The 26,605-nt window shown below is 52.2% G+C and overlaps 2 protein-coding genes across 4 annotated transcripts in view; one reads left to right on the top strand and one right to left on the bottom strand.

Moving 5' to 3' along the window:
* The first annotated feature begins 3,377 nt into the window (after positions 1 to 3,377).
* Positions 3,378 to 11,580, top strand: BARHL1 (BarH like homeobox 1). Of its 2 annotated transcripts, none has more exons than XM_065035756.1 (4): positions 3,378 to 3,597; positions 4,898 to 5,574; positions 8,721 to 8,943; positions 10,515 to 11,580. In XM_065035756.1, the coding sequence occupies exons 2-4, from the start codon at positions 5,124 to 5,126 to the stop codon at positions 10,807 to 10,809; spliced, it is 969 nt and encodes a 322-aa protein (XP_064891828.1). In that variant the 5' UTR covers positions 3,378 to 3,597; positions 4,898 to 5,123; the 3' UTR covers positions 10,810 to 11,580. The 2 variants fall into 2 exon arrangements, with proteins under 2 accessions (XP_064891828.1, XP_064891827.1); XM_065035755.1 differs by lacking the exon at positions 3,378 to 3,597 and adding an exon at positions 3,659 to 4,770.
* Positions 11,581 to 16,042: 4,462 nt separating this feature from the next.
* Positions 16,043 to 26,605, bottom strand: part of DDX31 (DEAD-box helicase 31) — a 43,087-nt gene continuing 32,524 nt past the window's right edge. For both annotated transcript variants that reach the window (XM_065035742.1, XM_065035744.1), the window contains exons 19-20: positions 22,957 to 23,137; positions 16,043 to 16,478 (exon numbers count right to left, since the gene is read on the bottom strand). In XM_065035742.1, coding sequence (XP_064891814.1) covers positions 16,331 to 16,478; positions 22,957 to 23,137 — 329 coding nt within the window. In that variant the 3' untranslated portion in view covers positions 16,043 to 16,330. The remainder of the gene's footprint in view (positions 16,479 to 22,956; positions 23,138 to 26,605) is intronic.

Raw genomic sequence — 26,605 nt, 5'->3', positions numbered from 1 at the left:
TTATTCTGTCTCGGCCCATTCATTGCTCCCTGTAAGATGCACAACACCTTACTCAGCCTAATCACCCAAGTCTCATCATGCTCAAGGAAACATCACACACCAGGAACAGGGCAGTGTTTGCACCAGTGCAGCCTCAGAGGGAAAGAACAACAGTCTCCTTCACTGCCTGTTCTGAACAAACATGTTAAATGCAACCATATCCCAGTCAATATCAAGTCTATAATATCTCATAATCCATCAGCCCTTCTCATTTCTTTGCCAAATAAGCTTCCCACTGCTGCCTGATTCAGCAAAGCCCTTGCCTGTGTGAAGGCATCCAAACACCTGCGTTAGGTGCTCTGCCAAACAGAGGCCTCACCACAGACTGATGCCTTTGCTTGAAGACGGCCCCAGCCAGCTCCACGCTCACCCTCCAACAGCTGCTGGTACCTGGTATCCCCCACAGCTGAGCATCTCCAAGCAGTTGCTGAACAAACTCAAATTCCCCCAACACCAACTCAACATCACAGAAGCCAAACACTAGCCTGGTCTTCAACAGGTGACAGCAGAATCTCAGAGAGGTACCAATATGTTTAACATCCATTTAACACTAAAAAGCCACATTGAGCTCAGGGCTTGTCCCCTACCAGATTTCCCACCAAACTTTTAAACCCCAACCTCAAAAAGCAGAGTCCTTCATAACATTAAACTGCATTGCTCAAGACACGAAGAACAAAGTAAACTGCAAGGGCAAATTTTCTTACCTCTCACAGAACAAAAAAACCTCCAGTTGCTCTGGCCTGTCCCACATCTCATCCTTAGGGGCAGTTTGTGCCTCAATCTGCCCTTTATATAGGGAAGCAGCTGTAGCAAACTCCACCCTGCCCACACCTGAGCAGAGTGTAGAAAGAAATCACCCGCTCAGCACCAGGGAAATCCTAGTATTGAGTTCCCTCTTTTTAGTACAGGCTTCTAAATAAAACCCATCTCAAATAACTGGGAGGGTAACAGTAGGGTTTGCCATGCTGGCAGAGGTGGATTATAACTGGAGACCTTTCCCATCTCCCCAGGGAGGGAGAAAGCTGGCCCTTAAATGACTTGTCTTGCTAAGAAAGACAGTGTTTACAAGTGTGGGAGAAACCCAGGCATGAGGTTTGCTTGGAGCCACATCCAGCACTTAGTCCAGGCACAGCATCTGTGCTCACCTGCAGCAACTGCTCAGGTCCTTGGGGCGTGCAGAGGGATGGCAGCATCTCCAGCGAGTCCCGTGGCTGGCAAAGGGTTGGCAAACAAACACGGTGTGAAACAAGCCCATGCAGACCTGCTGGTTCAGGACAGGTCCAAGAAGCCACCAAAGATACCAGAAACCCAAAAAGCAACAGCTGAGTCAAAAACAAATTGTGTCCAGGAGGAGACATTGCTCTGTGGGACTTGTAACTGAAATCCTGGCCAGAGTCGTGCCCCAAATCGCCTAAGTCTTACAGCTCAGACAGGCTGTTCAGAGGGAGCGTGGGCATCCACCCCCCGCTGCATCGGCACCCACCGGGTGGGGAAGACGGGTCCCCCGACCCGGCCCTGCCGAGGGGTGAGGCTGGAGCCGGCGGGGCGGCCTCTTCTCCCCCAAAGGAGCCACCTCGGACTCACCGCGGTCCCGCTCCCCATCGCCTCCAGCCCGCGGCCGGGCTCACCGGGGGGCACGACCAAAACGCAACCCGGGGGTTCCCCTCGGCCCCCCCCACCCCGGGGGAGCTCGGTGAGGGTCCCGACCCCCCGCGCATCCCCAGCCGCCCCCGGCGCCGGACGCTCCTTGTCCTGCAGTGACACCCACTGGTAACGGGGATTTTAACGCTGCTGCAGCTTCCCCACAGCCGCGCTCTGCTCCCCCCGTCACTGCGACTCTCCGGCTGACTGTCCCCCCCACTTTCTGCCGTCCCCCCCAACCCCGAGCCTCCGTGCACTTCTCTGTACCCAGAAGATACTCATTTCGTTACCAGAGCATCCCACCGAAGCCTGACCCTGTCCTTCAGCAGCACCCAGCGAGGTGGGGTGCATGGCAAGTCCCAAAGCTGTCAGAGTCCTAGAGCCAGCCCTGGGGTGCGGCTGGGGCTTGTGAGGAGGTGACTGGAAACACAGCTGGCATCAGGGATCTTTCCTTGGCTGGTATGTGCCCATGTATTTGTGAACAGGAACAGCCTACGAAATAGGTTTTAAGGGCAGGCACGTACCGGCAAGGCAGTGTGGGCTGCCCAGAGATCCACAGAATTTCCTACCTGTGCTAGGAGCCACAGACAAATCATTGGAACCCCACTTGTCCAGTGATGCAGGGGGACACCACTCATGGACAGAATGGGGCACGTTTCCACTTTGGGGAGTCTACTTCTGAATCAACTTAATAATAATAACATTAATAATTCATATTAATTGTCAGCCACGGTGACATAAGAACCTGAGTAGCAAGTGACTCTGTAGCTGCTGGGAACTACAAATATGGCCCAGGAGTGATAATCTCTGTCCTCAGGGCCTTGGCTGGGGATGGCACAACACAATATCTGCTCAGGGATGAGCATTAGACCCCTCCATGCCCTCACTCCCCGCCCCTGCCCGGTCTTGCACAGCATCACATAGTGGTTCTGATCTGGAAAGTTCCTTGTGGTTGTTTGAGGGCAGGTGCTTTATTCAACATAAGCGAATATAGCAGCAGATCCACCAGTCCAAACCTGTCCATGTATCACTGATCCAAATGCTGATTCCAAATCCAGTCCCGGCCCCATTCTGATCCCAAACACAACCTCAGTGCTGGTCCTGATCCCAGTGCTGAGCTCCATCCCAAACAGGGTACACTGGTTGAACAGGGAGGCTGCCAGGGCTCAGGGGCCAACAAAGTCACACTGCAAGGAGCTGGGAAAACCCATCAGGATCTCTGCCCCATTTCTCACTGGGACGAGCTCCTGTACATCTGTTGCTCTGGTCCAGACGCTTGGCCTGGCTTCACCTGGGGACGTGAATGCTGCAAAACCAACCCCCGGCAGACCGGGACCCTTCAGCCTGGCCCCCAGTTCCTGGCACTGGGGCGGCATCTCCATGCTGGGAGTGAGCCAGAGCAGAGCAGCAGCGGGGATCCTCCACTCAGGGACAGGCAGGACAAGCACCCCCAGCACCGGGCGTACAGACCCCCAGGGTGGGGGCAGGCTGGGGCTGATCCTGATTTTGTCCCCGGACTTGTCCTCTTATAAGGCTCTTTTGTTCCGCTGCCCCGATCCCAGCCGGCCCCGAGCCTGCAGGGCCGAGGGCAGGAGGTGCCGGGGGCCCTGCCTGCGCCGCTGCCCGACAGCTGGCAGCCGGGCTGCCCGGGGGGGCGGGCGGGGGCTTTCCCCTCGTTGATCGCCTCCAAGCTGCCGGCCAAGGGCGGCTTTGGAAGAGGGACGAGATGCAGCTGCCTGGCCGGGAAGAGAGGAAATCGAGTATTTGAGAAATAACCAGCGACATCGTTTTAAAGTGGCGCAGCTTCACGTACCCGGGTGTGGACATCTTCCTCATCTCCGCGGCGAAGGATTTACTCCCAGGAAAAGCCCCTAAATAAACCCCCGAGGAGACATGAGCCAGTCCGACCGGAGGAAGGTGGGAGTCCTGCGTTATCCGGTCCCTCTCCAACCAGGGAGATCAAAACCCCACGACGGGGCGGGAGGGAGGAAACTTGGTGTCTCCAGGAGAAACGGGCAGGGCGGGCAGTCTGAGGCCATCGGGGTTTTATTTAAAACGAGATTGACGGCGAGAAGAATCCGCCCTGAGCCCGGTCCCTTCCCAGTTGCACCAGTAGGTACCGCCGCTGGGAGAGCGGGCAGAGCCGGGCGGGGGGCTATGCCCGGTCCCCGCCGCCCCGGCAGCGCTGGGGAGGCGGTTGCCCGGTGGCCCCGCGTCCGCTTGCGGTAAAGGACCTCTATGCTTATTCACAACCGATTTCGAGGGGATTCAACGAAATTCGCAGCTCCGAAGCTCACCTCGGGCTCAGAGTAGCCGCCTCTGCGCTGGGCTTTGGGGCAGGTTTCGATGCTTTTCCTTTTCTTTCTTATTTTTTATTATTATTATCATTATTATTATTTTCAACGCCCGGCAAAACTTTCCCTGCTCGGGAGGGACTGGTAGATCGGCTAATTGCTTGCGTAGGCGAGCGGAAAGCAGCAACCCCTCGACATCCACCTACCCCACACCCTCCTCCCGCTAATCACCCCATTACGAGCCCCATCAGCGGGATAATGACAGCAAAAGAGGGCGGAAACCGCCCGGAAAGCGTGAGGATCCGGGCGGCAATTAATTCCCGTTAATCAAGCAGCAAGGTGTCGCCGCCGGGGAATGACATCCCCCAAAACGCCTCGCGGCCAATGGGCGCGTTCACACGGTGGGGGGGAGGGTGCAGGCGTCCCCGAGCTGGAGTGGCACAAGTTCATTTTTTCCCCCATTTCCCCCCCGGTTCCCCCTCCCCCGCGGAGGACGCTGCGCTCCCGCCGCTGTCCGAGGTGCTGAAGGCGCCACTGACTCCGGAGTGACTCCGGTTCCTCCCCCCGTCGCTGTCCGAGGTGCTGTCGGGGAAGGGGGGGGCACGGCGGCGGCCCTACGGCTGGCCACCCCCTCCGCCCTCCCCTCGCCCTTCCCCATTGATTTCTGGATCATTAAGTGGTTAAGGCGCTGCGAAGCTTCACTATCGATCGCTGCCTCCCCACCTCCGGCTGGGAGACCCCGGGCTGCCCCCCAGCCCCGCGTCGCCGCGGCTCCGGGCAAGGGTGGGGTGGCCGGGTAAGGAGTCGGGGCCCCTGGTGGAGTTGGGGTCCGTTCCCCCTCCTGCAACCCACCCCCTTCGCGGCCAAAGTTTGACTCTGCCTCCCTCTCCCCCCCTCTTCTGTCTGTCTGTCTGTGAGTGCAGCTGGGCGCGATGCTGAAGACGGAGCAGCCCTGGATCTAATGCGCAGCGCCTCGGAGAGCCTTGCAGCAATTTTTGCCCGGATCCCAGACTGAACTTTGCTCTTTTTTTTTTTTTTTAATATTACCTTTTTTTTTTTTTCCTGTTATTGCTAATTATCATTATCAACCCGCTTCCGCCGCGCCCTCCCCGCCAATGCCCGTGTGAGCGCCGGCACCTCGCGGGGGCCATGGAGGGCTCCACCGGGTTTGGGATCGACTCCATCCTCTCCCACCGAGCCGGCAGCCCGGCCGTGCCCAAGGGGGACCCGCTGGTGGGCGACGGCCGGTCCCCGCTGGAGCTGAGCCCCCGCTCGGAGGGCAGCAGCGGGTGCCCCTCGCCCCGCTCGCCGGGCCGCGAGTGCCTGGAAGCGGCGGTGCCGCGGCCGGGCCTGGATGCGCATCTCCAGCCGGGACAGGTCTCGGCTCCCTCCCAGTCCCGGACCGTCACCTCCTCCTTCCTCATCAGAGACATCCTGGCTGACTGCAAACCCTTGGCCGCCTGCGCTCCTTATTCCAGCACCAATGGACCTCACGGCGGGCAGGAGCCGGCGGGCAGGATCCCCACCAAACCTGGAGAGGACTTTAGGGAGAAAATGGAAAAAAACACCAGCAGCTCCTCCTCGGACTCGGAATACAAAGGTAAGAGCCGCTCACCCCGTTGGGCTTTGCAGGGCGGCCTGGACCCAAAGCCTCCGGCGGCCCCGAATCCTCCCGGTGCGCCCGGAGCTCGCTGCGGAGACGGCTCCGGCGTGTCCCGGTGATGGGGGGGGGGGGGGTGTCGCAGCACCGATCGCCCCGAAATGACCGCGGAGTCAGCATCAACTTGAGAAAACTTAGGGGTTCGGGGCTCCGTGGGGCTCGGACCGGTGGAAGGGTTTGGGGCGATTGGTGCTTCGCCAAACGCGCCCCGAGGATTCGCTGGGCTGTTTTCCTCAGTAAAGATCCGGCCATTTCGTTCCTGCCTGCGGGGAAAGGGGAGAGGAGAACCGGGGAGGGATTTCTGCCTGTGGGGGGGAAAGGCAAACAATAATAAAATAATCACAAATTTGCCGGGTAATTCCCCTGCTTCAGGGAGAAACGAACAAGAAAGTCGGCGGGGTTCGATTCGATTTTTATTATTTCAATTACTATTTTGGAGACGGTTTAAAAATGATCACGGCAGACAGGGAGTCCCGAGTCGCATCCACGGCGCCGGCGGGAGCGGGGCTGGATGCGGGTGCTGCTCGCCCCGGGCCAGGGGCTCCGGCCTCCCCGGTCCCTTTCAGCCCCTTCCCGGCCCCCCTGCGAGAGCCGGGGTGGGGGGAGGAAAGGGAACAGCACAGGAGGGGTTGGGTCGGTCCCCACCATCGGAGCAATTTATCCCGGGTTCCATCCCCCTGCAAAAACTTTCACCCCGGAAAACTGTTCGCCGGGTGTTTGCGAGGGCAAGGCGAGGGTACCCAGTTGAGAAGAGAAAGGGGATGCGATGGCTCCTGACGGGGCTGCTGGATTTTGAGGGGGACTGGCAGGAAGAGAGGGGACCGGCCAAGCCCCGTCCCGGCTGCAAATGCGCCTTCGGTTCGTTCGGAGCCGCCGTCCTGAAACCCGGTTCATGGAAGAAAAAATATTCACCCAAACGAACGAGAGGCTCTGGGCATCGCGGGGGAATTTCACTCTGAACGAAGGACGGAGCCCCGGGTCGGTGCCGGGGCTGGAAGTGATCCGGGAGAAAGGCCGGGATCAGCCCCGCCGCTTTGCAGGGCCGGAATCGAAAACAGTTGCGATTCCCAGCTTGGCGTTTTGTTTTCGCCTCCTACATCCTCCCGCCCCCCGAATTCCTTCAGCTTTTCTCCCCTTCCCCAAAATCGCGAAACAAGCGAGGGAGGAGAAGAAACGCAGGTTCTCCGCATCCCCCTAAGCCGCCAAGCCCGAGCTGGGGGAGCCGGTTTTGGGTGGGTGCCGCTACCCCACCGCACTCGGTTCCTCTCCTGTCCCTGCGAAGCGGCAACCACGGCAAAAATGCCGCTTAAATTTGGGGGAAAACGTCCCTTAAATCGGGGGAAACCACCACTTAAATCGTGAGGAAAACACCGCTTAAATGGGGGGGCGGACAGCTTAAATGAGGGGGAAAACACCACTTCAATGGGGTTGAAAAAACAGTTTAAATGGGTAGGGAACGACAGTTTAAGCGAGGGGAAAAACACCACTTCGATGAGGTAGCGGGTGAAAGTGCCTGCTGCGAACACGATCCTTTTTTTTTTTTTTGCTGCTTTGGAAATAGCCTTTCCTTGAGCAAAACGCGCCTGGTTTATCCCGCAAAGGGGCTGCGGTGCCGGGCCTAACCCGCAGCGGCAGGATCTGGCCCATGCCGAAAAAAAGTAATACCTATATATTTATATATTTTATATATGTAATTTTTTACAAAGCTAGTAACAGCATGGCGAGAGAGCCGGAGCCCGCCGGGGAAGCCGCCGCCAACAAACAGGAACTTTTTAGGAGCCGAGGACCAATCCGGGGTGTCGGGGGGCATTTGCCTTTCCCGGGGTGCGGGAGGACAGACCCCGCTTTCCTCCGCGGAAAAACTCGGCACAAACTTTCGGGCCTTTCTCGAGAGGGAGCAGGACCGGGACCCCCCGACCTTCCCGGTCTGGATTCGGCCCCTTCCCGGGCGGTGCCGGAGCTGCCGCTTTCCCCGGAACCGGAGCCCGGTCTCCGTGCTCGGGGCTCGTCCCCGGCTCTGGCTCTGTCTGCTCGACCAGAGCCGGGATTTCTGGTTGAAGGGTTTCGCTCCCCGGTGGCTCAATTAACCGGATTATTGTCTTGCTACAGAGCGAAATCAGCTCTCGTTCGGCTACAGCCCGGTCCCTGCTAACGCCCACCACCAGCAAATTCAACATAAAGCCCCATTAAAAAAATAAATCAAAAACCAAAAGAAAACACAAGCGTCGCCGATTAGTATAAACTGAGTCTTTTTGCTACATAATCTCCTTCAGGATGGTGGGAAGGCGACCACAAACACAGATTTTTTTTCCCCCACTATTTCTTTCCTGCTCGGATATTTTCCCGTTACCTAATAATATTTAGGAGAGTAAATTGCCGCATCACTCCGCCGGTGCGTATGGACAGGCCGCGCTAACGAACCGCCTGACTGGCGTTTTGTAAAGATAAATAACAGCATGGAAATGGGCTTGTGGAGCCCCTTCCCCAGTATTTCGTTGTGTGCCCTGGAGAGGGAAGGGTTGTTCCGTGCCCCGGCAGCATCCCCGGGAGGATGGAGGCCTCTCCCCGAAGGGGAAGACGTAGCACCCCCTCGGCAATTTTCCTCTCTAAAAATGCGGGCTCGCAGTTTTCATTTTGGGTTGGTTTTCGTTTGGGTTTAAAAATAAAAAAAGAGAGAGGAAGGGGAAAGGGGAAAAAAATCCAAGCATCGAGAAAACTGTTGGGTTTGGGGGAATAACCCCAAAGCAGAATCCTGCCCCGTGAGAAATGGGGGATGCGGGAGATGTGGGGGGTTCTGGGCAGGAGCGCAGGGGGGCCGGGGCTCCCCACAGCACAGCCCGGAGCTCCGGCCCCACTCCCGGGCCCTTGGGAAGGGGAAAGGCCGGACCCGGCTCGGGGATCCCCATGAGTCCTCTGTGTGCAGCCAGGGTTAAAATTCACGGCTTTACAGGGCAAATGTGCCCTGAGCCCGACTCAGTGCCTGAGCCCATCTCCTCCGGCTTATGGCTGCCAGGGGGTTATCCCCCATTTTTGAGGTATTTCCCTTCCTGCCATGACCTGGCCTCCCTTCCTCCTTCTCGGCCCAGTGAAAGAAGAAGGGGACAGGGAGATCTCCAGCTCCCGGGACAGCCCCCCGGTGAGGCTGAAAAAGCCGCGCAAAGCCCGCACCGCCTTCACCGACCATCAGCTGGCCCAGCTGGAGCGCAGCTTCGAGAGGCAAAAATACCTGAGCGTGCAGGACAGGATGGAGCTGGCGGCCTCGCTCAACCTCACCGACACGCAGGTGAAAACGTGGTACCAGAACAGAAGGTAAAAATGAACCCTTCTCTCCTGCTCACAGCGCCGGGGTCTCATCCTGCCTCTCTCCCCGGCTCCACACCCAAAAAGCGGGCAGGGGTTTTCCATCTCACAGCCACCCCGTCCCTTTAGGCACCAGGGAAGTTGTGATGTCCCACACACACCCTGGGTCTCCTTGTGTCCCGAGTGCCTTTTATCCCAATGTAAAGGTGAGAAAAGTGATGCCGGGGCAGGGCAGATTTGGGGCGGGGAGGGCAATCTGTGCCCCCAGCCCCATCAATGCGAGGAGGTAGGACGAGGTTTGTAGCTAAATACAACAGCATAACACATCGGCACATTAATAATAGATACCAATTACTGCTTTGGGCATCAATAATTAACACCCCTTACAGTAATTACACAATTATTATTATGATGAATAATTTACTGGTGGAAATAGGTTTAGCGCTTCAGCGACAAATCTGTAAAAGGGCTGGAAATGTGTGGTGTCTTCAGTTCCTATCGGTTCTTCCCCAGCCCCGACCATTGCCACCGCCACCAAACGAGGGACACTCGGCTGCAGCCCCCACCCCGTCACCTCGCTGCCCCCCAGGTTTTAACCCTCCTCCCTCTTCCCCTCCCGCTTTAATTTCCATCGCCATCTGCAAAGACCCGCGACTTATCAACTCGTCGGGAGTTTTGGGGAGTTTAGAGGAGGTGGGGGCTGTGCGCTGACACCCTCCGGCCCCCAAATCCCTCCTGCAAAGACACACCGGAGCCGGGGCTCCCAGCCCCTTCCCCAGCCGCCCTCCCCGGCCCGCCGGCGGCCCCGACGGGGCCGGGTCCGAGGCTTCTCCATGAGATCCGGCACACACACATATATACACACATACATACACACATACCTATACCTGAATGCATGCGCATATATATATATATAAAATATATACATACATATATGTGTATATATATATGTATATGTATGTATGCCGCAAACGAATGTCCCGGGACCCGACCCCACTCGTGTGCCCTCGCGGGACTCCCGCAGCCGCCCCAGAGGCCCGGCCCGCGTTGCAGTCCCAGAGCCGCTGGTGGCGGTCCTAGAGCCCCGGGTGGCGGAGCGGGACCGTGGCGACCTCGGGCCGGAGCATCGCGGCGGCAGCAGCGTCGCTGCTCAGCGACAGGGCTGCCGGGTAAAGGATCGCCCATGTCACACACGAGATGTCATACGCAGTTCATGATTTGCAGCCTGGAACTTACACCCCAGGAAGGGAATGAAATGTTGGTCGAGATTTATATCGCAGGGTTTTTCACCCCGCCATAGGATACCAGCCGGGCTGTGGCTCCGGTGCTGCCGCGGCGGAGACACCGGGAAGATGGGACCCCTCGCCCCGTTAATAGGACCTACATCTCCCGGCACCCATCCCATCCCATCCCATCCCATCCCATCCCATCCCATCCCATCCCATCCCTGCCATACAACAGAGCCAGCAGCGAGGAGGAGGGATGTTCGGGAGGAAAGGGGATACACGAAGGGTAAAAAGAGCCCGGGAGCGGCTTTTGGAGCATCTTCCTTGACCCCTCTCTCGACTTGTCCCCTCCAGGACCAAGTGGAAAAGGCAGACGGCGGTGGGCCTGGAGCTGCTGGCCGAGGCCGGCAACTACTCAGCCCTCCAGAGGATGTTCCCCTCGCCCTACTTCTACCCTCAGAGTTTGGTCTCCAACCTGGACCCCGGCGCCGCTCTCTACTTGTACCGCGGACCCAGCGCGCCGCCCCCCGCCCTCCAGAGACCCTTGGTGCCCCGCATCCTCATCCACGGACTGCAGGGCGGCAGCGAGCCCCCGCCGCCCCTGCCCCCGCTGCCCGGCGTCCTGCCCCGGGCCGCGCAGCCCCGGTGAGCCCCGGTGAGCCCGGACAGCCCTACCGGCATCCCCCGTCCCGGCCTGGGGGGTCGGAGGGGACCACCCCAATTCCGGAGCCGCGAGCAAGCGACAGACTCACGTTCATCCCCAAATATATATACATATATGAGAACTTCCCCCCTCGTTTTTTAATACATATATATATATATATAAAGAATGCAAGAAGCGAGGGTTTGGCAGGACGGAGAACCGGCAGAGCTGCCCACCCCCCGGCCGCGGGGCACTCGCCGCCTTACCCCCTTGTGCCCCCGAAGGGCAACGGAGCCGCTGCGGTTCTCCCCGGCCTGGGACGGTGCCGGGAGCACGGGCAGGGCCGGCTGCACCGGGGGGGTTTTGCCTCTCCGCCCCTTCCCCAGGAACTGCCGCGGGGACAGAGCCACCCCTGCTACGAACGGCTCCGGGGAGCCCCTTCTCCGGCACCCCGACCCCAGGGCACCGGCCCCACCGCCGAGAAGAGTCATGGGGGGCCCGGGCCGCCGGCCCCCTCCCGCCACTCTGGGAGACTTTGGGACGTCCGTAACTAAAACCAAACCAAACCGAACCACAAAAAGCGGCGAAATGTAAATACGGTGCGCAAAATGTATATGAATTATTTATTTGTGAACCCTGAGGGCGTATTTGTGTAAGTGATTCTTGTCAGTCTGTATCCCGGGGCCGGCCCGGCCAGGGAGAGCGGAGGGGGGTTCGGGGCACCGCTCCCGCTCCCCCCTTTTTTAAATGTGGAAATAAAACTTCTTTACAAACAAACGGGTTTCGCCTCCGCCGGCCCTTTCTTCCCCTCCTGCTTGTTTGCTCTGGCGGATCCGCCGCCGCCGGGGGAGAGCGACAAGCAAAGAGGAGTTTTCCCACCTCCCATCGCAGGGAACCCCCCCCGCCTCTCCCGGGCTTTGCTCGCCCACCAGGCCCGGCCCCAGTGCCGGCATGCGGGACCGGTCCCTCCGCCGTGGGGCTGGGGGCAGTGGGGAAAGGGGGACGATGCTGCCCGGCGCGGCGATAACTGCGGCGCTGGTGAATTATTAACGCTAATCTTAAGTGTATAATTGCCTAAGTGCTTTAAATGATCGCTTTGGAAAATGGATTGTTTCCACCCTTTAAAAGTGTCGCTCATCTGGCTGCGGCCAGCGAGCCCGGCAGCTGGTCCCCGGGACAGCCGGGCAGCGGCTCCGCCGGCTCGGGGAGCCGACAGATGGGCTGCGGGCTCAGCCCGCCCGGTCCTCCCCGCTCCCCCCGGTCCCGCTGTCTGCCGAGCCCCCCCCGCACCGCACCCACCGGCCCCAAAGATCCCCGGCTCCGGTCCCAGCCCGCTGCCCCCGTCCCGCCAGGCCCCGGGTGCTTTGCCCCGGCACCCCCGAGCCCCGCCGGGAGGGTTATTGTCGGCTCGGCCAAATGCACAGCCACGCCTGGAGGAGAGAGCCCCCGGCCTTTGTGGACGGGGCTGTTCCTTTGCATGTGAATGGGGGAGTTTGGTAAATCCCTGGGCCTCGGCTGGGGCGAAGAGGAGGAGGAGGAGGAGGAAGGGGGGTCGCTCCCAGCTCGGGGTTAATGAAGTGGGAAAGGAGTCTTTCAGAGGGGCCTGCAAACAACCCCCCTCCCTGGGCAACAAACCCCCGTCCCAAATCCTACATGGATTGACTTAAACCCAGGGGATAAGTGCTTTAAATTAATCTCATTGAATAAGAATGAGGCCAAACAAAACTCTTTAAAATCATATTAAAAATCTATCAAAGGACAACTTGCAGTGGGTGTGCTTTTCATTTTCTGAGCGCAAAGGCAAGGAGCATACAGCAACCTTCCTCCCATTTACACAGCAGGAATGTGAATCAAAGACATTCTCTAATATTTAATTGTCCTTGTAGCCATAGCAGAACCTTCCTCTTACATTAATGAAGTACAAGGCTTCGTTACACGTTTGTAATTGCAATATTTAAATTTGCCATTTCACATCTGGAAGAAGCTGGAAACTCCTCTGTAAGAGCGGGTCTGAGCCAGCGCCATAACACAGGGACAGGGTCCAGTTTGTGTTGCAAGGATGATAAAAGACAGCGGGACAGAGCCTCAAGGAAACCTCCGTTCTGGAAAGGGGGAATGGCAGTGCCAGGTCTGGCTGGGAAGGAAAGAGAACAGGTCCTCCAGGGAGACCTCAAGCTTCAAAATAAATCAGTTTAGGGAAGACACCACGCACTGTTGTCTCTCGGCAGAGAGCACCGTGCTGGCCACATGAACAGCATCTTGTGTGGGAGGATCTCAGCAGCATCAGAAGCTGCTGAAGGACCAGCCTCAGCTCCAGCCTGTGTGTCCACCAGCAGAACCCACCAGTGCTGGTCCTGCACCTCCAATAGCCCCAGACCAGCAGTCCCACCGCAGAAACCTTTAGAACATCGCACCAGTTCTGCTCTACCAGTTTCTTCCAGGGCACAGAGACTCTAACAGACAGGCTGATTTCTGTCAGATCCAAGATACAACCCAGTTGGCGCAGTGGGTTTGCCAGGACCAAACACAGCTCTGGCTCTCAAAGCCCTTCTGGGCTTTTACCCAGCTTGAGGGCCACCTACCTCCCCTCCCAGCACAGCTTTCACCAGGACCACCACCCTGGGAACAGACAAAGAACAAAAGCTGCTCCTCTGAATATGCCAACACACAAATTCAACGAAATCAGCAGAATGGTTTCTAGCCGAGATATTTTACGGTTTCATCTGAACACCAAAATTATGCCAGAATAGAAAGCCCAGAACAACTGGTGCTTTTCCTGTCCTCTCCCCAGACTTACAGAGAAAATAAATCACTGTAAACAGGGAAGTTCTGTTGCTTTCTATTCTATAGGTGCTTCTCAGTGGTGGGTACCAGCGCTGAGGCACCTCATCTTTGACCAAGACACTGAACCCAGGTGTTCAACTTGCAACAATATGACATCTTTGCTTTTTCCCATCCCAAAGTCTCAAAGTTTAAACTCAGGATGTCCCAGCTGCAGAATAGAGGATGTGGGCTCCTCTTACTGGCAAAGGACACAGAGTCAGATGAGAAAAAAGGCACAAGAGCATCTCCTGGCAGAGAACAGGACTTGAGGCTGAGAGAGGGAGCAAAGGAGCAGCAGGGAAGGCAAATCAAACTGAGCCCAAGTCTCACTCACAGGCAGCTTCATACAAAAGTTCCATAGTGCCATTATGTCCATAGCAAACACAGAAATTTCAAGCTGCAGGGCAGCAAGGCCCCTGCCATTCACCACAGTTAAGACAAGAAAGCAAACCTGACCAAAGCCAATGCCGGTGCAGCCAAATGAAGCTGCAGTTTGACCAAACACTGCCAAGAGCTGATTTCCCCACCCCAAGGAGCTGCACAGGCAGCTCCCCCCAGCTATAACCCCCAAAACACACACCACGTACCTCAGAGCAGAAGGGGACACATTCATGAGCAGTTCCAAACCTATGAGGTTCTCCTTGAATTGAGTGATGCAGGTTAACGCCAGCTCAGGGCCCACCTAGAGCTGCCAGAGCACAAATAAGGGCAGAAACTGGTTCCTACTGACCCAGCTACAATTCAACCGCATTTCACACATTGGCCTTCAAGTTCATTAGGAGTAAACTCGGCTTAGCTTCAGGTGTGTGGCAATTAACACTTCCTTGTTTAACAATCTCCTCCTCTTGCTTTCCCTAATCACACAAGTAATCCACAGCTATTTGCTAAAAGATGGTGAAGCTGAAAGAAAAAGCCATTCTATAGATATATATTTATTTTAATAACATTATCCATCATAACTGTTTGTAACCTTACATGCCCAGTTAATTCAGATGGCAATGAGATGCCCTGATGTCTCTCACCAATGTGTTGTTGGCTTTTTTTCCTATTATTATGAATTTGCCAATAGTCCCTATTAATTCATACATGACAGTCAGCCAGGAGAAGGTCATATATTTTCCTCTCATGAGCAAGATCAGTTCTTCCCAAATTTACACTCTGCATCACTCTCTCTTGAGTCATTTTCATCCTCAGGGGTTTCTTTTCAGTTTAAGTTGACATTTGCCTTAAACCCAATTGCTCTTTCAAACAGTGCTCATAACAAAACCAGGCTTTGTTGTTATTTTATCTTTACCTAATAAACGTTAGGAACTTCATTCTCTCTGCAAAAACAAGGTTAATTTTTTACTGGAGCCTTTTGAACATCTTTAGTGTTCAAAAAAGCATTGCAGTAAAATCAGCACATTTCGTACCTGCCTGGGAGGAAATAATAATTTTGGCTCTCAGAAGTTACATTCACTTCAGAAATTAAATACTTTTGGGCTGATTGCTCCCCTCCTACAGCCCTTAGTATGACTCACTACAGCCCAAAGCGGGTGCCCTCAATTCCGTATTCACAAAGTGAGTATTGTTTTCATTTGGTTATAGTCCCTTCGCATCCCTGGATTTGAACACTTTCTGGTCCTGCGTTAAACGATGTGCGTGGGTCGGGGTGGACTGTTCTTCCTCAGCTGGGCACACCTGGGGCCACACCGCATCCCCATTCTGTGATGATAAACAAGAAAAAAGGCAAATGGGAAAAGCAAGAAGTGAAATTAGCTTGGGACAGACTCAGAAAAGGCCCAGCCAAGCCGGGAGGGCCCCAAAAGCCCGGGTTACTATGGCAAGTGTCAGCAAGAGTCTGCAAAGGCTTCAATGTTGGGAGAGGTGAGGCATTTCATACACACTCTGCGTTAGATAATGAAGTATGACAATATGCTGCAGGCAAGGAGAAGTTTGGAGATTGCTGGATTCTACGCTGGCTCCTTCCCACTGTGACAACGTTTGTTCCCAAACTCAGGAGTTTCAACAGGGAGTTTTGTGCCCGTGAGCTCTGCCCCAAAGGGACCGTGTGTTATTACACGGCACAGCTCCCCACAGTCCTACCGCATGCACCAGGATCGGGGAGACTCCTTACAGGTGGCAACATCTGGCTAACCATCGGTGTCCAAAAGCAGGGCTTGCACAAAGGACAGGTGTGAGGTGACAGCAACATGGGTGTGTCACCCAAAACGGGAGCAGAAGTGCCCCCCTGTATAATGACAGGGGGAAGGGGGGCCGCCCCACTCCTCTAGAACGTGCTCCTAGAACCAACCCCTCCTCTGCCCTGACTATTTGTCTGGTTAAAAATATGCAAGCAAACCAATTGTGGAGTGGTTCTGCAGGCCTTTTAAACAGAAACACATCTCCTGTGTTTATGTTATACACAGACATCAAGTTTTTTTGAAAAACATATTTAACCTTTTTTATTTTTCTTGCAAAAACCACCTCAGAAACACGGTGCATCTTCAAGAAGCCACATTCACTTGCAGCAGTGCAACAGGACATGCCTGGATTCGATTCCATTTGGACCTATGGAATGAGGGGGAGGAGGCCAAGATCCCCAGGATCCCTCCCATATTCGCCTGATAAATTGCAACACTCCTCAGTTGATTTGGCAGGTCACCCGGGCCCCCGGCTGAGGTGCTCGAGCAGGTTTTGCAGCCAATGACTGGAAGGACCCGGCTTATGTTGGAATCTGCTGGCTGCCAGGTTTCCTCTGTTTTCTCTTCCTCTTGACCTTGGATACACCAGTGTCCATCCCACTGGAATATTCAGATCGCAGGATCTCAGCAAGGCGGTGTTTTCTGTGGGTCTTCTTGAGAAGGTCAGACCTGGGCAGAGGGAAGAGAAGAGGAATTCAGAATTAGATTTCCTTCTCTCTGAAACGCTGCTAGGTGGGTTACTTATTTTACAGCTGTGCAAAGTGACATTTGCGCATTAGCAGAAGAACAGCTTCCTTTTCTTGAGGCTTGATTTGAAATTCTGTCTCATGCAAAATTAGATATTGTTGTGACAGGTTTTCACAAAGGTGGCAAAATATCATGGCGTTTTTAAAAGCAAGCCTTTGTTCTGTACAAATGCTCTTGCAGGGGTGGCGGGGAGAAGGAGGGAAGGTTGTGCGCTGAAGGCTGATGAATTAGGTGACACAGCAGTTTGAAAATTATTATAATAATAAAAAGACCTATCAGCCTTAAGACATTGAACAATGGAAACATTTTATAAACAGAGCTTGAATCCAGAGCTTAAAAACACAAAAAACCCAAACAAACAAGCAAGAAAACCCCACATCAGGAGTCTAAACCCACCAGACTCTCTTTTTCTTGCAGTGTCCTGCAGACATCACACGCACCTTCCAGCCCCCCTCTCCAGAGACTGGCTTTTGCAGAGGTAGCTGCATTCTGCCCAGCCACGAAACTCCAACACGGATCTCCCTGCAGCCCTGAACTGCCAGCTATAAATATAAAAACCCACTCAGCATCTTTTCACTGCAAGTTCTGCCACTGTCCTGCTCTGTGACCTTGGGCAAATGTCATCCTCATCGCTGCCGCCACCCTCTCTTGTTTAAACTGTGATCTCTTTGGTGCAAGACCCATCATTCCCTACCATGTTCTCCTGGTCCTGGGCACAACAGGGTACTGGTGTCTGCTCCATAATAAAGACCAGTCAAACAAGGTGTGCTCAACCAGCCCAGCTCTACTCCAAAAACTTCGTAGTGTAGCTGCACCCTCCACTCAGCCCCCTCCATCACTTGATAAAAGTTTCTATTTGACACTTTCGTTGTGTCTCCAAGCATTTACTACAGTAATTCGAGGGTTACCAAGGAACAGATCAGTTTACTTAACAACAGGGAACTATCTACTGCAAAAGGACAAGTAATCCACCAGTAGCTGTTGGGCTGAGTTTCAGCTCAGCAGGGAGGTTGTCCAATGCTTTATTATCAATCAGGTGAAATCACTGCCCAATTAGTAAATCAATACCCCCTGCTGTGGTGATCAGCTGTACACAGGGAAGCAAGGATGCAGCGAAAAGGGACATTTTCCCCTTTAACTAGGGCCACAAAAAAAACAAATCAATGGGGCTGTGCTGTGGAACCTGTGCTGATGGCTGAGAGAAGAACAGCTGCTGTCAAGGCCCCGTTTAACCACGAGATGGAAGAGCCACAGGCAAGAGGAAAAGCGCACCAGGTCGGGAGCCCTGTCTGGATCCTGATTCCTGTTGTAAACCTGTAAATTCCCCTCTCTGCTCAACTGGTGAGAGCCTCTGGGGCTCTGCCAGCGCAGCCCAGATAACCATGAGGCACCTTTCCTCACCGATGTTATGAGACAAACCAGGAGAACAGAGAGACACCTTGATACTCGATCTCTGAGCATCCTTGGGCAAGTATTTAATCTCTCTGGCCTTTGTGTCCATTCTCACACACCATAACCCAGGACAACTGCATTTTCCCTGTTGGGAGGGCTGGTGTGATGTTAATTTAAGGGAACTGTGTGGTGATAACGGATACTACGGCAAAATGCTTCACAGAAAATCTGTAAATGTAAGATGCATTTCCAACACAGGCAGAACCCATGTTCCCATCACTAGAAAAACACATGGATTGTCAGCATCTTTTTCTGTGATCTCAAGTCTAGATATTGTGCTACATTGAGCCCTAATGAGAACACATCAAGTTGATAACGGGCAACAATCCCCAGCCCCTGAAATCCCTTCCCTCCAAACAGAACAGTGAGTATTTAGGTGCAGAACTACAAACCAGTGCAGCTAAGAGGAACTTGCAGGGGAAAAAGGATTCACTAAGGACTGACCCATCCCAACGTGCTACAGTGCCAAGGTTTGAGCAGGGCTTAAAGGAAAAGGAGAAAATAGCCAGGTTTATTGGCTGGGGGAAAAGGAGACAGGAATAGAGAAGTCGTAACTCAGAAAATGAAACAGTTACAACATGTGAGTTAGGAAGAACCTGTCCCAGAGCAGAGGCCATTTGACTTCTATTGGGTTCCTGTGCAGCTGGGTGCTGTCATGTTTGGCTGCCAGGCAGAAGCACCACTGAACTACAGCTCTCTTACGCTAGATACAGGGTATCAGGGCTTCCATGGGGACTGGGAAGTAGCCAGAGGAGCCAGCAGAGCTGTGGTACCTACACATGCACGGCTTCTTGGACATCATTTGATGTCTCAAAGATGCCTCTGCTAGTCTTTTTACCTAAATGGTGAGTGAGCTTGTTCTTAGAAATATCTCCTCCAACTTGGCTGGCGCTGCTGTCTGTTCCTTTGTCTTGAGCTGCGTGAAATGCTGGTGCAATGCAGTGCAGCAGGTGCAGTGACCTCTACCCAAATCACAGCATCTGCAGCAGCCAAAGGCTCCCAAATTGCTCCAGCTGAGGAAGAAGGAGCAGAAAGTTCTGATGCACAACCCCAGAACTCATGGGGTGTTTTTGGAGGAGACAGGAGTAGGCTGTTTCATTTATCAGAAAACATTTCAACATGGACTGTGCTATCAATCTGCCTGACAGCATCCCCAACAGCTCTTTGAAGTGGTGCCAGCAGCAGAGCTGGGTTACCTCTGGGCCAAGGCTGCTGCAACACCTGCTTTTTCTACTTATAGTGTTGGATGAACCATCTGCAGCCAATGCAACCCTGTTTGGGTTGGTTTTTGTGTTGTTTTATACAGAGTTGGGGCAAGAAATTCATCAGCAATCCTACACTGCTCTCGACAAGTCAACAGATGGCCAAGGTACTCTGTTATCAGCTGATGTGGACACCAGCTTGAGAAGATCAAGGAAAATTATTACCCGGTCTGAGCATCAAGTGCTGTTCCAATACAGTCAGAGCAGTCTTCATGCCAAAACACACTAAAGAGCAAAGCCCACCCTACACCTGCTGAAGTCAACTGTATTTCAGCTACACAGGAAGAGACAAAACCCCACAGCGTCATTTTCACCACCATCCCTTGGCCTCCACCCTATGGAGAAAGGATGAAAGCACCACTGGGAGGCTGGGAGCCTCCCCCCAGGATTCCTGCTTCTGTCAGGCTCTTAAAGGGAGGAATATATTTCAATTAGAGAGAGCTGATCCTTTTTTTGGTGCGCACCAAACAGCAGAGGTTTTCCAGCTCTGTGCTGTGGTGGAACAGGACAGTGATGAAGGGCATTGAAGTCATTGAAGTGCATGAATCCCTGCTCTCACCTGAGCTCCAGTCTGGCTTTCTAGAGCAGAGCGTCCAAACCAAGTGAAATTCCTAGTGGGCAGAATTCCAAACTTGCATTTTGACTAATTAAGTGATATTAGGAAAGCTGTAAATGGCACGCAAAAAACTGGCAGGGAAACTGCTTCTAATGATTAGACAATTGCTGTGCAGGGAGATCCAGCTGCAGCCTTGATTCGCTAGCGCTGTCAATAGGAGCGTTAGTCTTTCTAAAGCTGTCAATGCCAAGACATTCAAACGTGGACCCAAGGATCTAAGGTAGAAGGTAAAAGGCTTCTTGTGTTCACCCAAAGGAGACTGCTGCCCCATACAAATGAGGACACACAGTTACAAGGTGTATTTCCCAGCAGGAGTCTAATTCTATCTGACCCCTAAATGCTGAAGAATGCATTAGCACAATAATCTCGTAGCCAAAACCTTAAGGGCATGATGATATCCATATTCAGAGCAGTGGCAGTGTAATAATGATGTAAATCAATGCCTTCAAATAGAAGCACCCTGGACACCTTTTATTGATCCCATTTTAGTTAAGGGTTGGACTTGAACTCTGAAGCATGAGAGGATTTTCACCTTAATTTTTATACTCACTTTTTGCACATGCTGTAGCCACTATGAATATACTTGATACTGATACATAAATTCAATCTTTCTGAGCATTTCTGGCATCAGAGATATCCTGTAGCAATGAGTCCCACAGACTCAAACCTAAAGGTTTCTCTCTTTCTTCAATAATGGCTTGAATTCACAAACAAGGCAAATTAGGTTGCAGCTCCTCATTAAAGTGAAACTCTTTGGGGACATACACCAGTCTTCCAGAGTTCAAAAGGAGAAAAGAGATGTTCAGTTGCCAGAGAATGCCATAAAACCCACTGATCCAAAATGCAGAAGAACTGAGCAGCACAGGGATGCTTGGTGGAATGGCAACAGGCCTTTGGCATCTACATTGTGAAAGAGTCAGAAGACACGTCTTTCTGGCATGTCGGCTACTTCCCGTACACGCTGCTTCTCTGCAGTGAAGGAAAGACAGTTAATCCCTCAATGGAAGTGAGATCGGCTTCCTTGCATCTCCCCTTCAGCAAAAGCACGAGCCCAGGCAGTTACTAAGCTGAGGTATTGTAACTTAATATAGAGTATCTGGTTCATGTGCTCGTCTCTTACCTAAATACAGCATTTCAACTTTCCAAAAAATCACGAGCAATTATTTTTCCATCTTTGTAGCGGGTTTTGCAAGAGCCACTATGGTTAAGGGGACAGTTGGTTTGCACAAAGAGGTTTAAAAAAATACCTCGAAGTTTTATATGTGCATTTAGGAGAAGGTTGTTTCCACATTTCAGCACGGAACCATCCCACACCTGGCTGCTCCGTTTTGGGTCTCACCTTCCCCAAGCAGGGCTCTCCAAGGAGGCGCTGAGCACAAAGGAGACTTCAAAAGAAATGAGAAGTCTTTGTCCTCTAAAGGAAACATTTAATGATGATTTAATAATGATTTAATATCTTTACCCCACTCTCAACCTGGACTGCTGCTGCTTTATTCTCTGGGCAGGTGCTGAGAGATGAGGCTTTAGTGAGCAGACTGATTAAAAACAAGTATCGGATGTTTGGAGACAACGAGTAACACGACGACCAACACTCATAGTATCATGTGAGAATTACAATTTAAAAGATTGCTCTGTGACTATGATGTTATAATTTCAAGACTTGCATTTCACAATTAAAACCCATTTGTCTTCTAAGCAGCAGGCTAAATTCTGCTTTTTGCTTTGTCAGTGCGAAATCAAAAGCAATTTTCTGTAAGTTAACAGCATTACCTTGATGGAGACCAAATTTGAATCTATATTCACTTTCTCTAAACTATCCTATAAATACTAATACATCATCTCTCTCTCACTTTTTTAAGCACACAGAGAGAAAGTTGATTAGAAACAAGTTTCACAGCTAAGAACAATTGTTGCACGTCACAACTTTGGCTATTTCTGCAGGGTCTTAACTTTCCAGATGCTCCCGGATTTGAAATCTGGAGCTCGAGCCGTGACGAACTTGTGCACAGTCTGCCCACTTTCCCTGAGCTGCAATTATATGATCCACGTGCAAATGAGCTTTCGAATCACTCTCAGACCATTTGTTCCAACACCTCCACATCCCCCAACCCCACGCGTCCTGTGCATAAACTACCTGCTGTATCTTGAGCTTGTCTGTACTATAATGGGATGAAGACTTGGGGAGGAGGAACTCCATCTAAAAGAGGTTCATAACAAGGGAAAAAGTAGCTCTAACAGAGTAGCAACATCATAGGAACAGAGAGAGGCATTGTTGCAGGCCAAGTAATCCTGTGACACGCTACTGTCAGTCATAGCTCGACACCCCGCTGGGCCAGCAAGACATCAAAGCCCACCCCATACCATCTTACATGCTCTTTATCGGCTAATCAGGCTATTCTTCCTGAAATAAAGCTCCGTTAAATCCCCTGCTCACAGGGGCATTCCCATCCTGTTGCCCATCTGCTGGTGAGGGTCAGCTGAAGCAGGAGGCAGATCGGTGGCCCGTCCCTGGTGGCTTCTCAAGGCAGGACAATGCGCTCTCCAACTTTTTCTTTTAAAATCCCTTCCCCTTGCTTTTTTTTTTTTTCCCCCCAAGATATGTACATGTGCAAGAGATGTCACCAGCCCAGGAACAATTATGTGATTAGTGCTTTAATTGCTTGGCTAACGGAGTTTGCAGCAGCAATTACACAGGAAGAGTCACAACTGATACTGATAAAAGAAGGAAGATTTTCCTCCTTTGAATAATTTGAATAACTCAAATGTTCAACCAAGCTGGTTTAATAAATCTAATTTTTAGGCTCTCCAAAGCCATTAGAAAAAGGGGAATGAAACAACAGCTCAGAAAGCAATGCAACCTAAGCCATGGCTCAATGTGATTTAGTCTCTCAGGAATAATCACACACGACCTGCCCACAGCATGAGCCTTGGACTAGATGGTGTCCAAAGGTCCCTTCCAGCCCAAACCTTCTATGATTCCTGGAGCAAGCACAACCACCTTGAGGAGTAAAGCACACCACAGCTTGTCACATGTGGGATTCTTTGGCGCAGGTGTATCAAGTTAGCCTACCTTTTTGGTCTTCCTTTGGTCTTCTTCTTGGAGCCTGCAGTGGGAAGAGCAGTCAGGTTCTGGGGGGCGTCCCTCAGGCCAAAGCTCTTGGCAACATGACCCAGGTGGAGAGATTTGATGTGGAAGATGTGCTTGAGGTTCCTGGGATAGGTGGTGTAGGCACAAAGGAAAGACTGCAGTGCTGAGGGGGAAAGGAAAAAACAATGAATTATGTTTGCTACTGCATTTATATATATATATATATATATACTTAAAGATTCAGCTGTTCCAGCTGAAAGGACGTTGGTCTTGTCCTTTGGGACACCTTCTGGTCAGCAGCTGGTAGAAAAGGTTGGTATGTGAAAATCTGTGAAGGTTATTCAGTACTAGTGCAACCCCAAAAGGAGAAGGCAGGAGGTGGAGAAGCATCAGGAACCGAAACAAAGGTTTGCCTCTTGCAAGGATGCCCCTTCTGCCAGAAAGGGTGATGTTTGGAGCACAGCTCACAAGAGGAGTCATTGACATCAAATGGTAGGGGAGAGGGAACAGAGATACAGGGATGAAGACAGGGGAAGAGAAGCATGGAGATGGCACAGGAAGACTCCTCTGATATTACGGTCCCAGTAGCCCATGCATTTTTCACCAGTTACTAGCTAGTCCCTTATAAATATCTGAGAGCCAGATGGATTTCCTGACTCATCATCTCACTGAGAACAGAGCTCACCTTCTCAACAGGGAAAAATAATAGAATTGCGTGCAAATTTCCCTTCACATCTTTATATTCCTGTAATGCCCTTCCCTCAGGGCTCATTGCTCTAAAGACGATCATCCACTAATACGAACGCTACCACCCACCCGGAACGTTAACTCCACCCAGGCTGTCCTCTCTGCTATGGGGAACAGAGGGACTTTTCGTAAAGAAACTCTACAGCTCAGAAAATGCCTCTCTTCAATCCTCTGCTCACTGAACCTCCCGTGTTCCCCCAGCCCTGACTCCAACCACCACCTGCATCTTCCTCTCCCCCAGCCCCTGACAGCAGCGAGCTCGAAACTCTCACCTCTCCTGCCCTTGCCTGTTGAGCCACCAGACCAGCAAGTTTGCCCACAGCTTATGTCTAATCTCTTGGCAGCAGCCAGAGATTGGAGTTTATGAACAGTAATAAAAATGTCATTTTAGCAGATCAGCTCCTGGAAGGACCCAGGGAATCCATCAAAGCTCTGTTTACTGAGCAAAGCGAACTCCTTTTCCCAATCGATGAGAAGAAAAGATTGAGGTTTTTTTTGCACCTTCTTCCCAATTTCACAGCGTTACTCTTTTACAGGCATCTGAACGTCAAGAGACCTGTGTTCTCCCAAAAAAGAGAATGCTAAATTCCAAATACCCCATCTCGGTGTCTCATCTGAAGGCCACCCCTCTGAGGGCTTACAAACCAGCTCAAATGCTCTCAACCCCCCGTATTCTGCTGCTTTTTTTTCCAACAAGTTATTGTTGAATTCACCTGCCATAAGAAGGTGTAACTCCTCAAAAGGAAGAATACGAACTTGCTCCCACTCCAAATCTGGTCCCATTGGAGCCAACCCAGCTGTATTTTTTGCTGCATTTGAAATGGTTGATACTAAAGATCCTGTTCTGATGAAGGCTGAGTGCTCAGACCACAGCTCCTTAGCCAGGAACGGCTGCTGGTACCAACTCCCCGGATCAGGGTCAGACAATCAAAGTGTCAAAAGCCGCTCTCTTCCCAAAGCCCGACAGAAAACTGCGGGACTCAGGCTTCAGTTAGAGCATGAAAAACCAGGGAGAGCTGCAAGACACGGACCCAAAGCTGAACTGACAGCCCAGCCGGACCAGCAGGTCGAAACCTCAGCTCGTGCAGCTCTCACCTGTGAGGAGCTCAGAGCTGATAACGTTCATTACAGCACCCGGGAGACTGAAATGAAGACCTTTGTGGATGTGATTCTTTTTTTAAATCTGTACTACCAGGTCTTTAGACTCTCAGTGTTGCCAGAGTCATGTTTTCTGGCTTTTATGTGCGATTATAGTGGCCTGATATTAAAAGCTTCCTTTTTTTTTAAAAAAAATTGAAATTATTTTATAATTTTGTGATCAAAGAGACAGAGCTTACAAAAAAACAACTCAAAAAGACTGGTAACAGCACTGGTCAGGCCATAATTCACATAAAAGGTACCGCACTTAATGCCACAGGAGCAAACTACCCAAGCTGCTATGGTTTTTGTCACAGCAACATGAATCTAAGGCAATGTAGATTGACCTGGGGTGGGATTCAGGCTTGTACTCATGTAAGAGAGTGGATTTAGACTGGTCCTTTGCACTTGTACTGCCCCACTTTTCCATAAGAAATGCAAGTGTGAAAAGTCAAAGGAAAAAAAAAAGGAGAGCTCCATATGATGGAGGTTAGATAGGTTGTTTTGTTGTTTTTTTAAACAGGGGACCAGAGGGTAATGAGATATGAAAGCAAGACAGGTGACATAACCTGTTCACCGTGCTCTCAGCTGGCAGCCAGTTCCCAGCGCCGGCCCCCGAGCGCACGGCTGGATAAACCGGTGTCGGCGTTTCGCCAGTGTACCCAGCGTGTGGGAACGGGAGGGAAAAGGCACCAAAACCACCACGGATAGGAGCACTGCGCCACAGCAGAGGGCTCCCGGAACTCTGCTGTCCATAGGCAGGTGTTGAGGATACAAAGGGTGGGGCCAAACGCTCAACTGTTGGCTATAAAATAGGGAAACACACAGGAGAAAAGCAGGCTTTGTGTCCTTACTCTTTCTATAACCCCAATGGCACGAAGGATCAGTCTCCTGAGCTCTGTCCATCCCCACGGCTCCGAAACAGAGCACCTGTCACCACGCAACCCTTCGGATCTGAGTCTTCCATCTCCCAAAAGAGGCTCCACACTCCACGAGATTCAGCCTTTGGGTAGCAGGGCCCGGCTGTACCCCTCCCCTCCTCCTCCTCCTCCATCCGTCCATCAAGTTTGAAGGGCAGCACCTTCACTGAACCATTTGATTTGCGTTTGGAAAACACGGGACCGAGAGGCAGAAGGAGGGAGCGGGCAGGGAGCCACTCGCCTTTTGAAGGCAGGCTGCAGCCGAAACATTGCTTATTAACATTGACTAGGTCAGAAAATGGGGAAAAAGAGAAAAAGAGAGAGAAACAAATGCATCTCTGGCACAGTTTCCAATTGATTGTCTGCCATGAAAGCAAAAGCCAGCTGCCATGTTAATTATTCATGATGCTTGGCGCAGAGGGGAGGGAGAGGGGGTTTATGGAAGCCACTCAGCACTGGAAAATTTGCATATGTAGATAGCAGAGTAGGAAAAAGAGGTGGAGTGCTCCTGTAGGAGATAAATGGGATGCACAACATTTTAGTATTTCCTGATATATTTTCTGTACTTCTTGTCTGTGGCTAAAGAAGTTATTCGTGCTGAGGCCAGCAACAAGTGTGTGTGGTGTGTGTGTGCAGTGACATACACTGCACAGAGACAAACCACAGAGGTCTCCACGTGTGACCCCTCGTTGTTCTCCCCGTCACAGTCATTCCAGGTTAGAAGTTCGCATGGGGCATAAAGAATCTCAGGGGAGCAACAAGAAGCTCATCCATGCAGAATCAAGGATTTGATCAGATTAGCCACAAGCTTTGAGATTGTGGACTGC

The sequence above is a fragment of the Columba livia genome, chromosome 19, assembly GCF_036013475.1.
Source record: "Columba livia isolate bColLiv1 breed racing homer chromosome 19, bColLiv1.pat.W.v2, whole genome shotgun sequence".
Taxonomy (NCBI): domain Eukaryota; kingdom Metazoa; phylum Chordata; class Aves; order Columbiformes; family Columbidae; genus Columba; species Columba livia.
The sequence above is the reverse complement of the archived record's forward strand: the minus strand, read 5'-3'. Positions and strand labels throughout refer to the sequence as shown.

Coding starts and splice junctions, on each gene's coding strand:
- BARHL1 (XM_065035756.1), top strand. CDS start 5,124: ATGGAGGGCTCCACCGGGTTTGGGATCGACTCCATCCTCTCCCACCGA. Junction 5,575..8,720: donor CTCGGACTCGGAATACAAAG/GTAAGAGCCGCT, acceptor TTCTCGGCCCAG/TGAAAGAAGAAGGGGACAGG. Junction 8,944..10,514: donor ACGTGGTACCAGAACAGAAG/GTAAAAATGAAC, acceptor TGTCCCCTCCAG/GACCAAGTGGAAAAGGCAGA.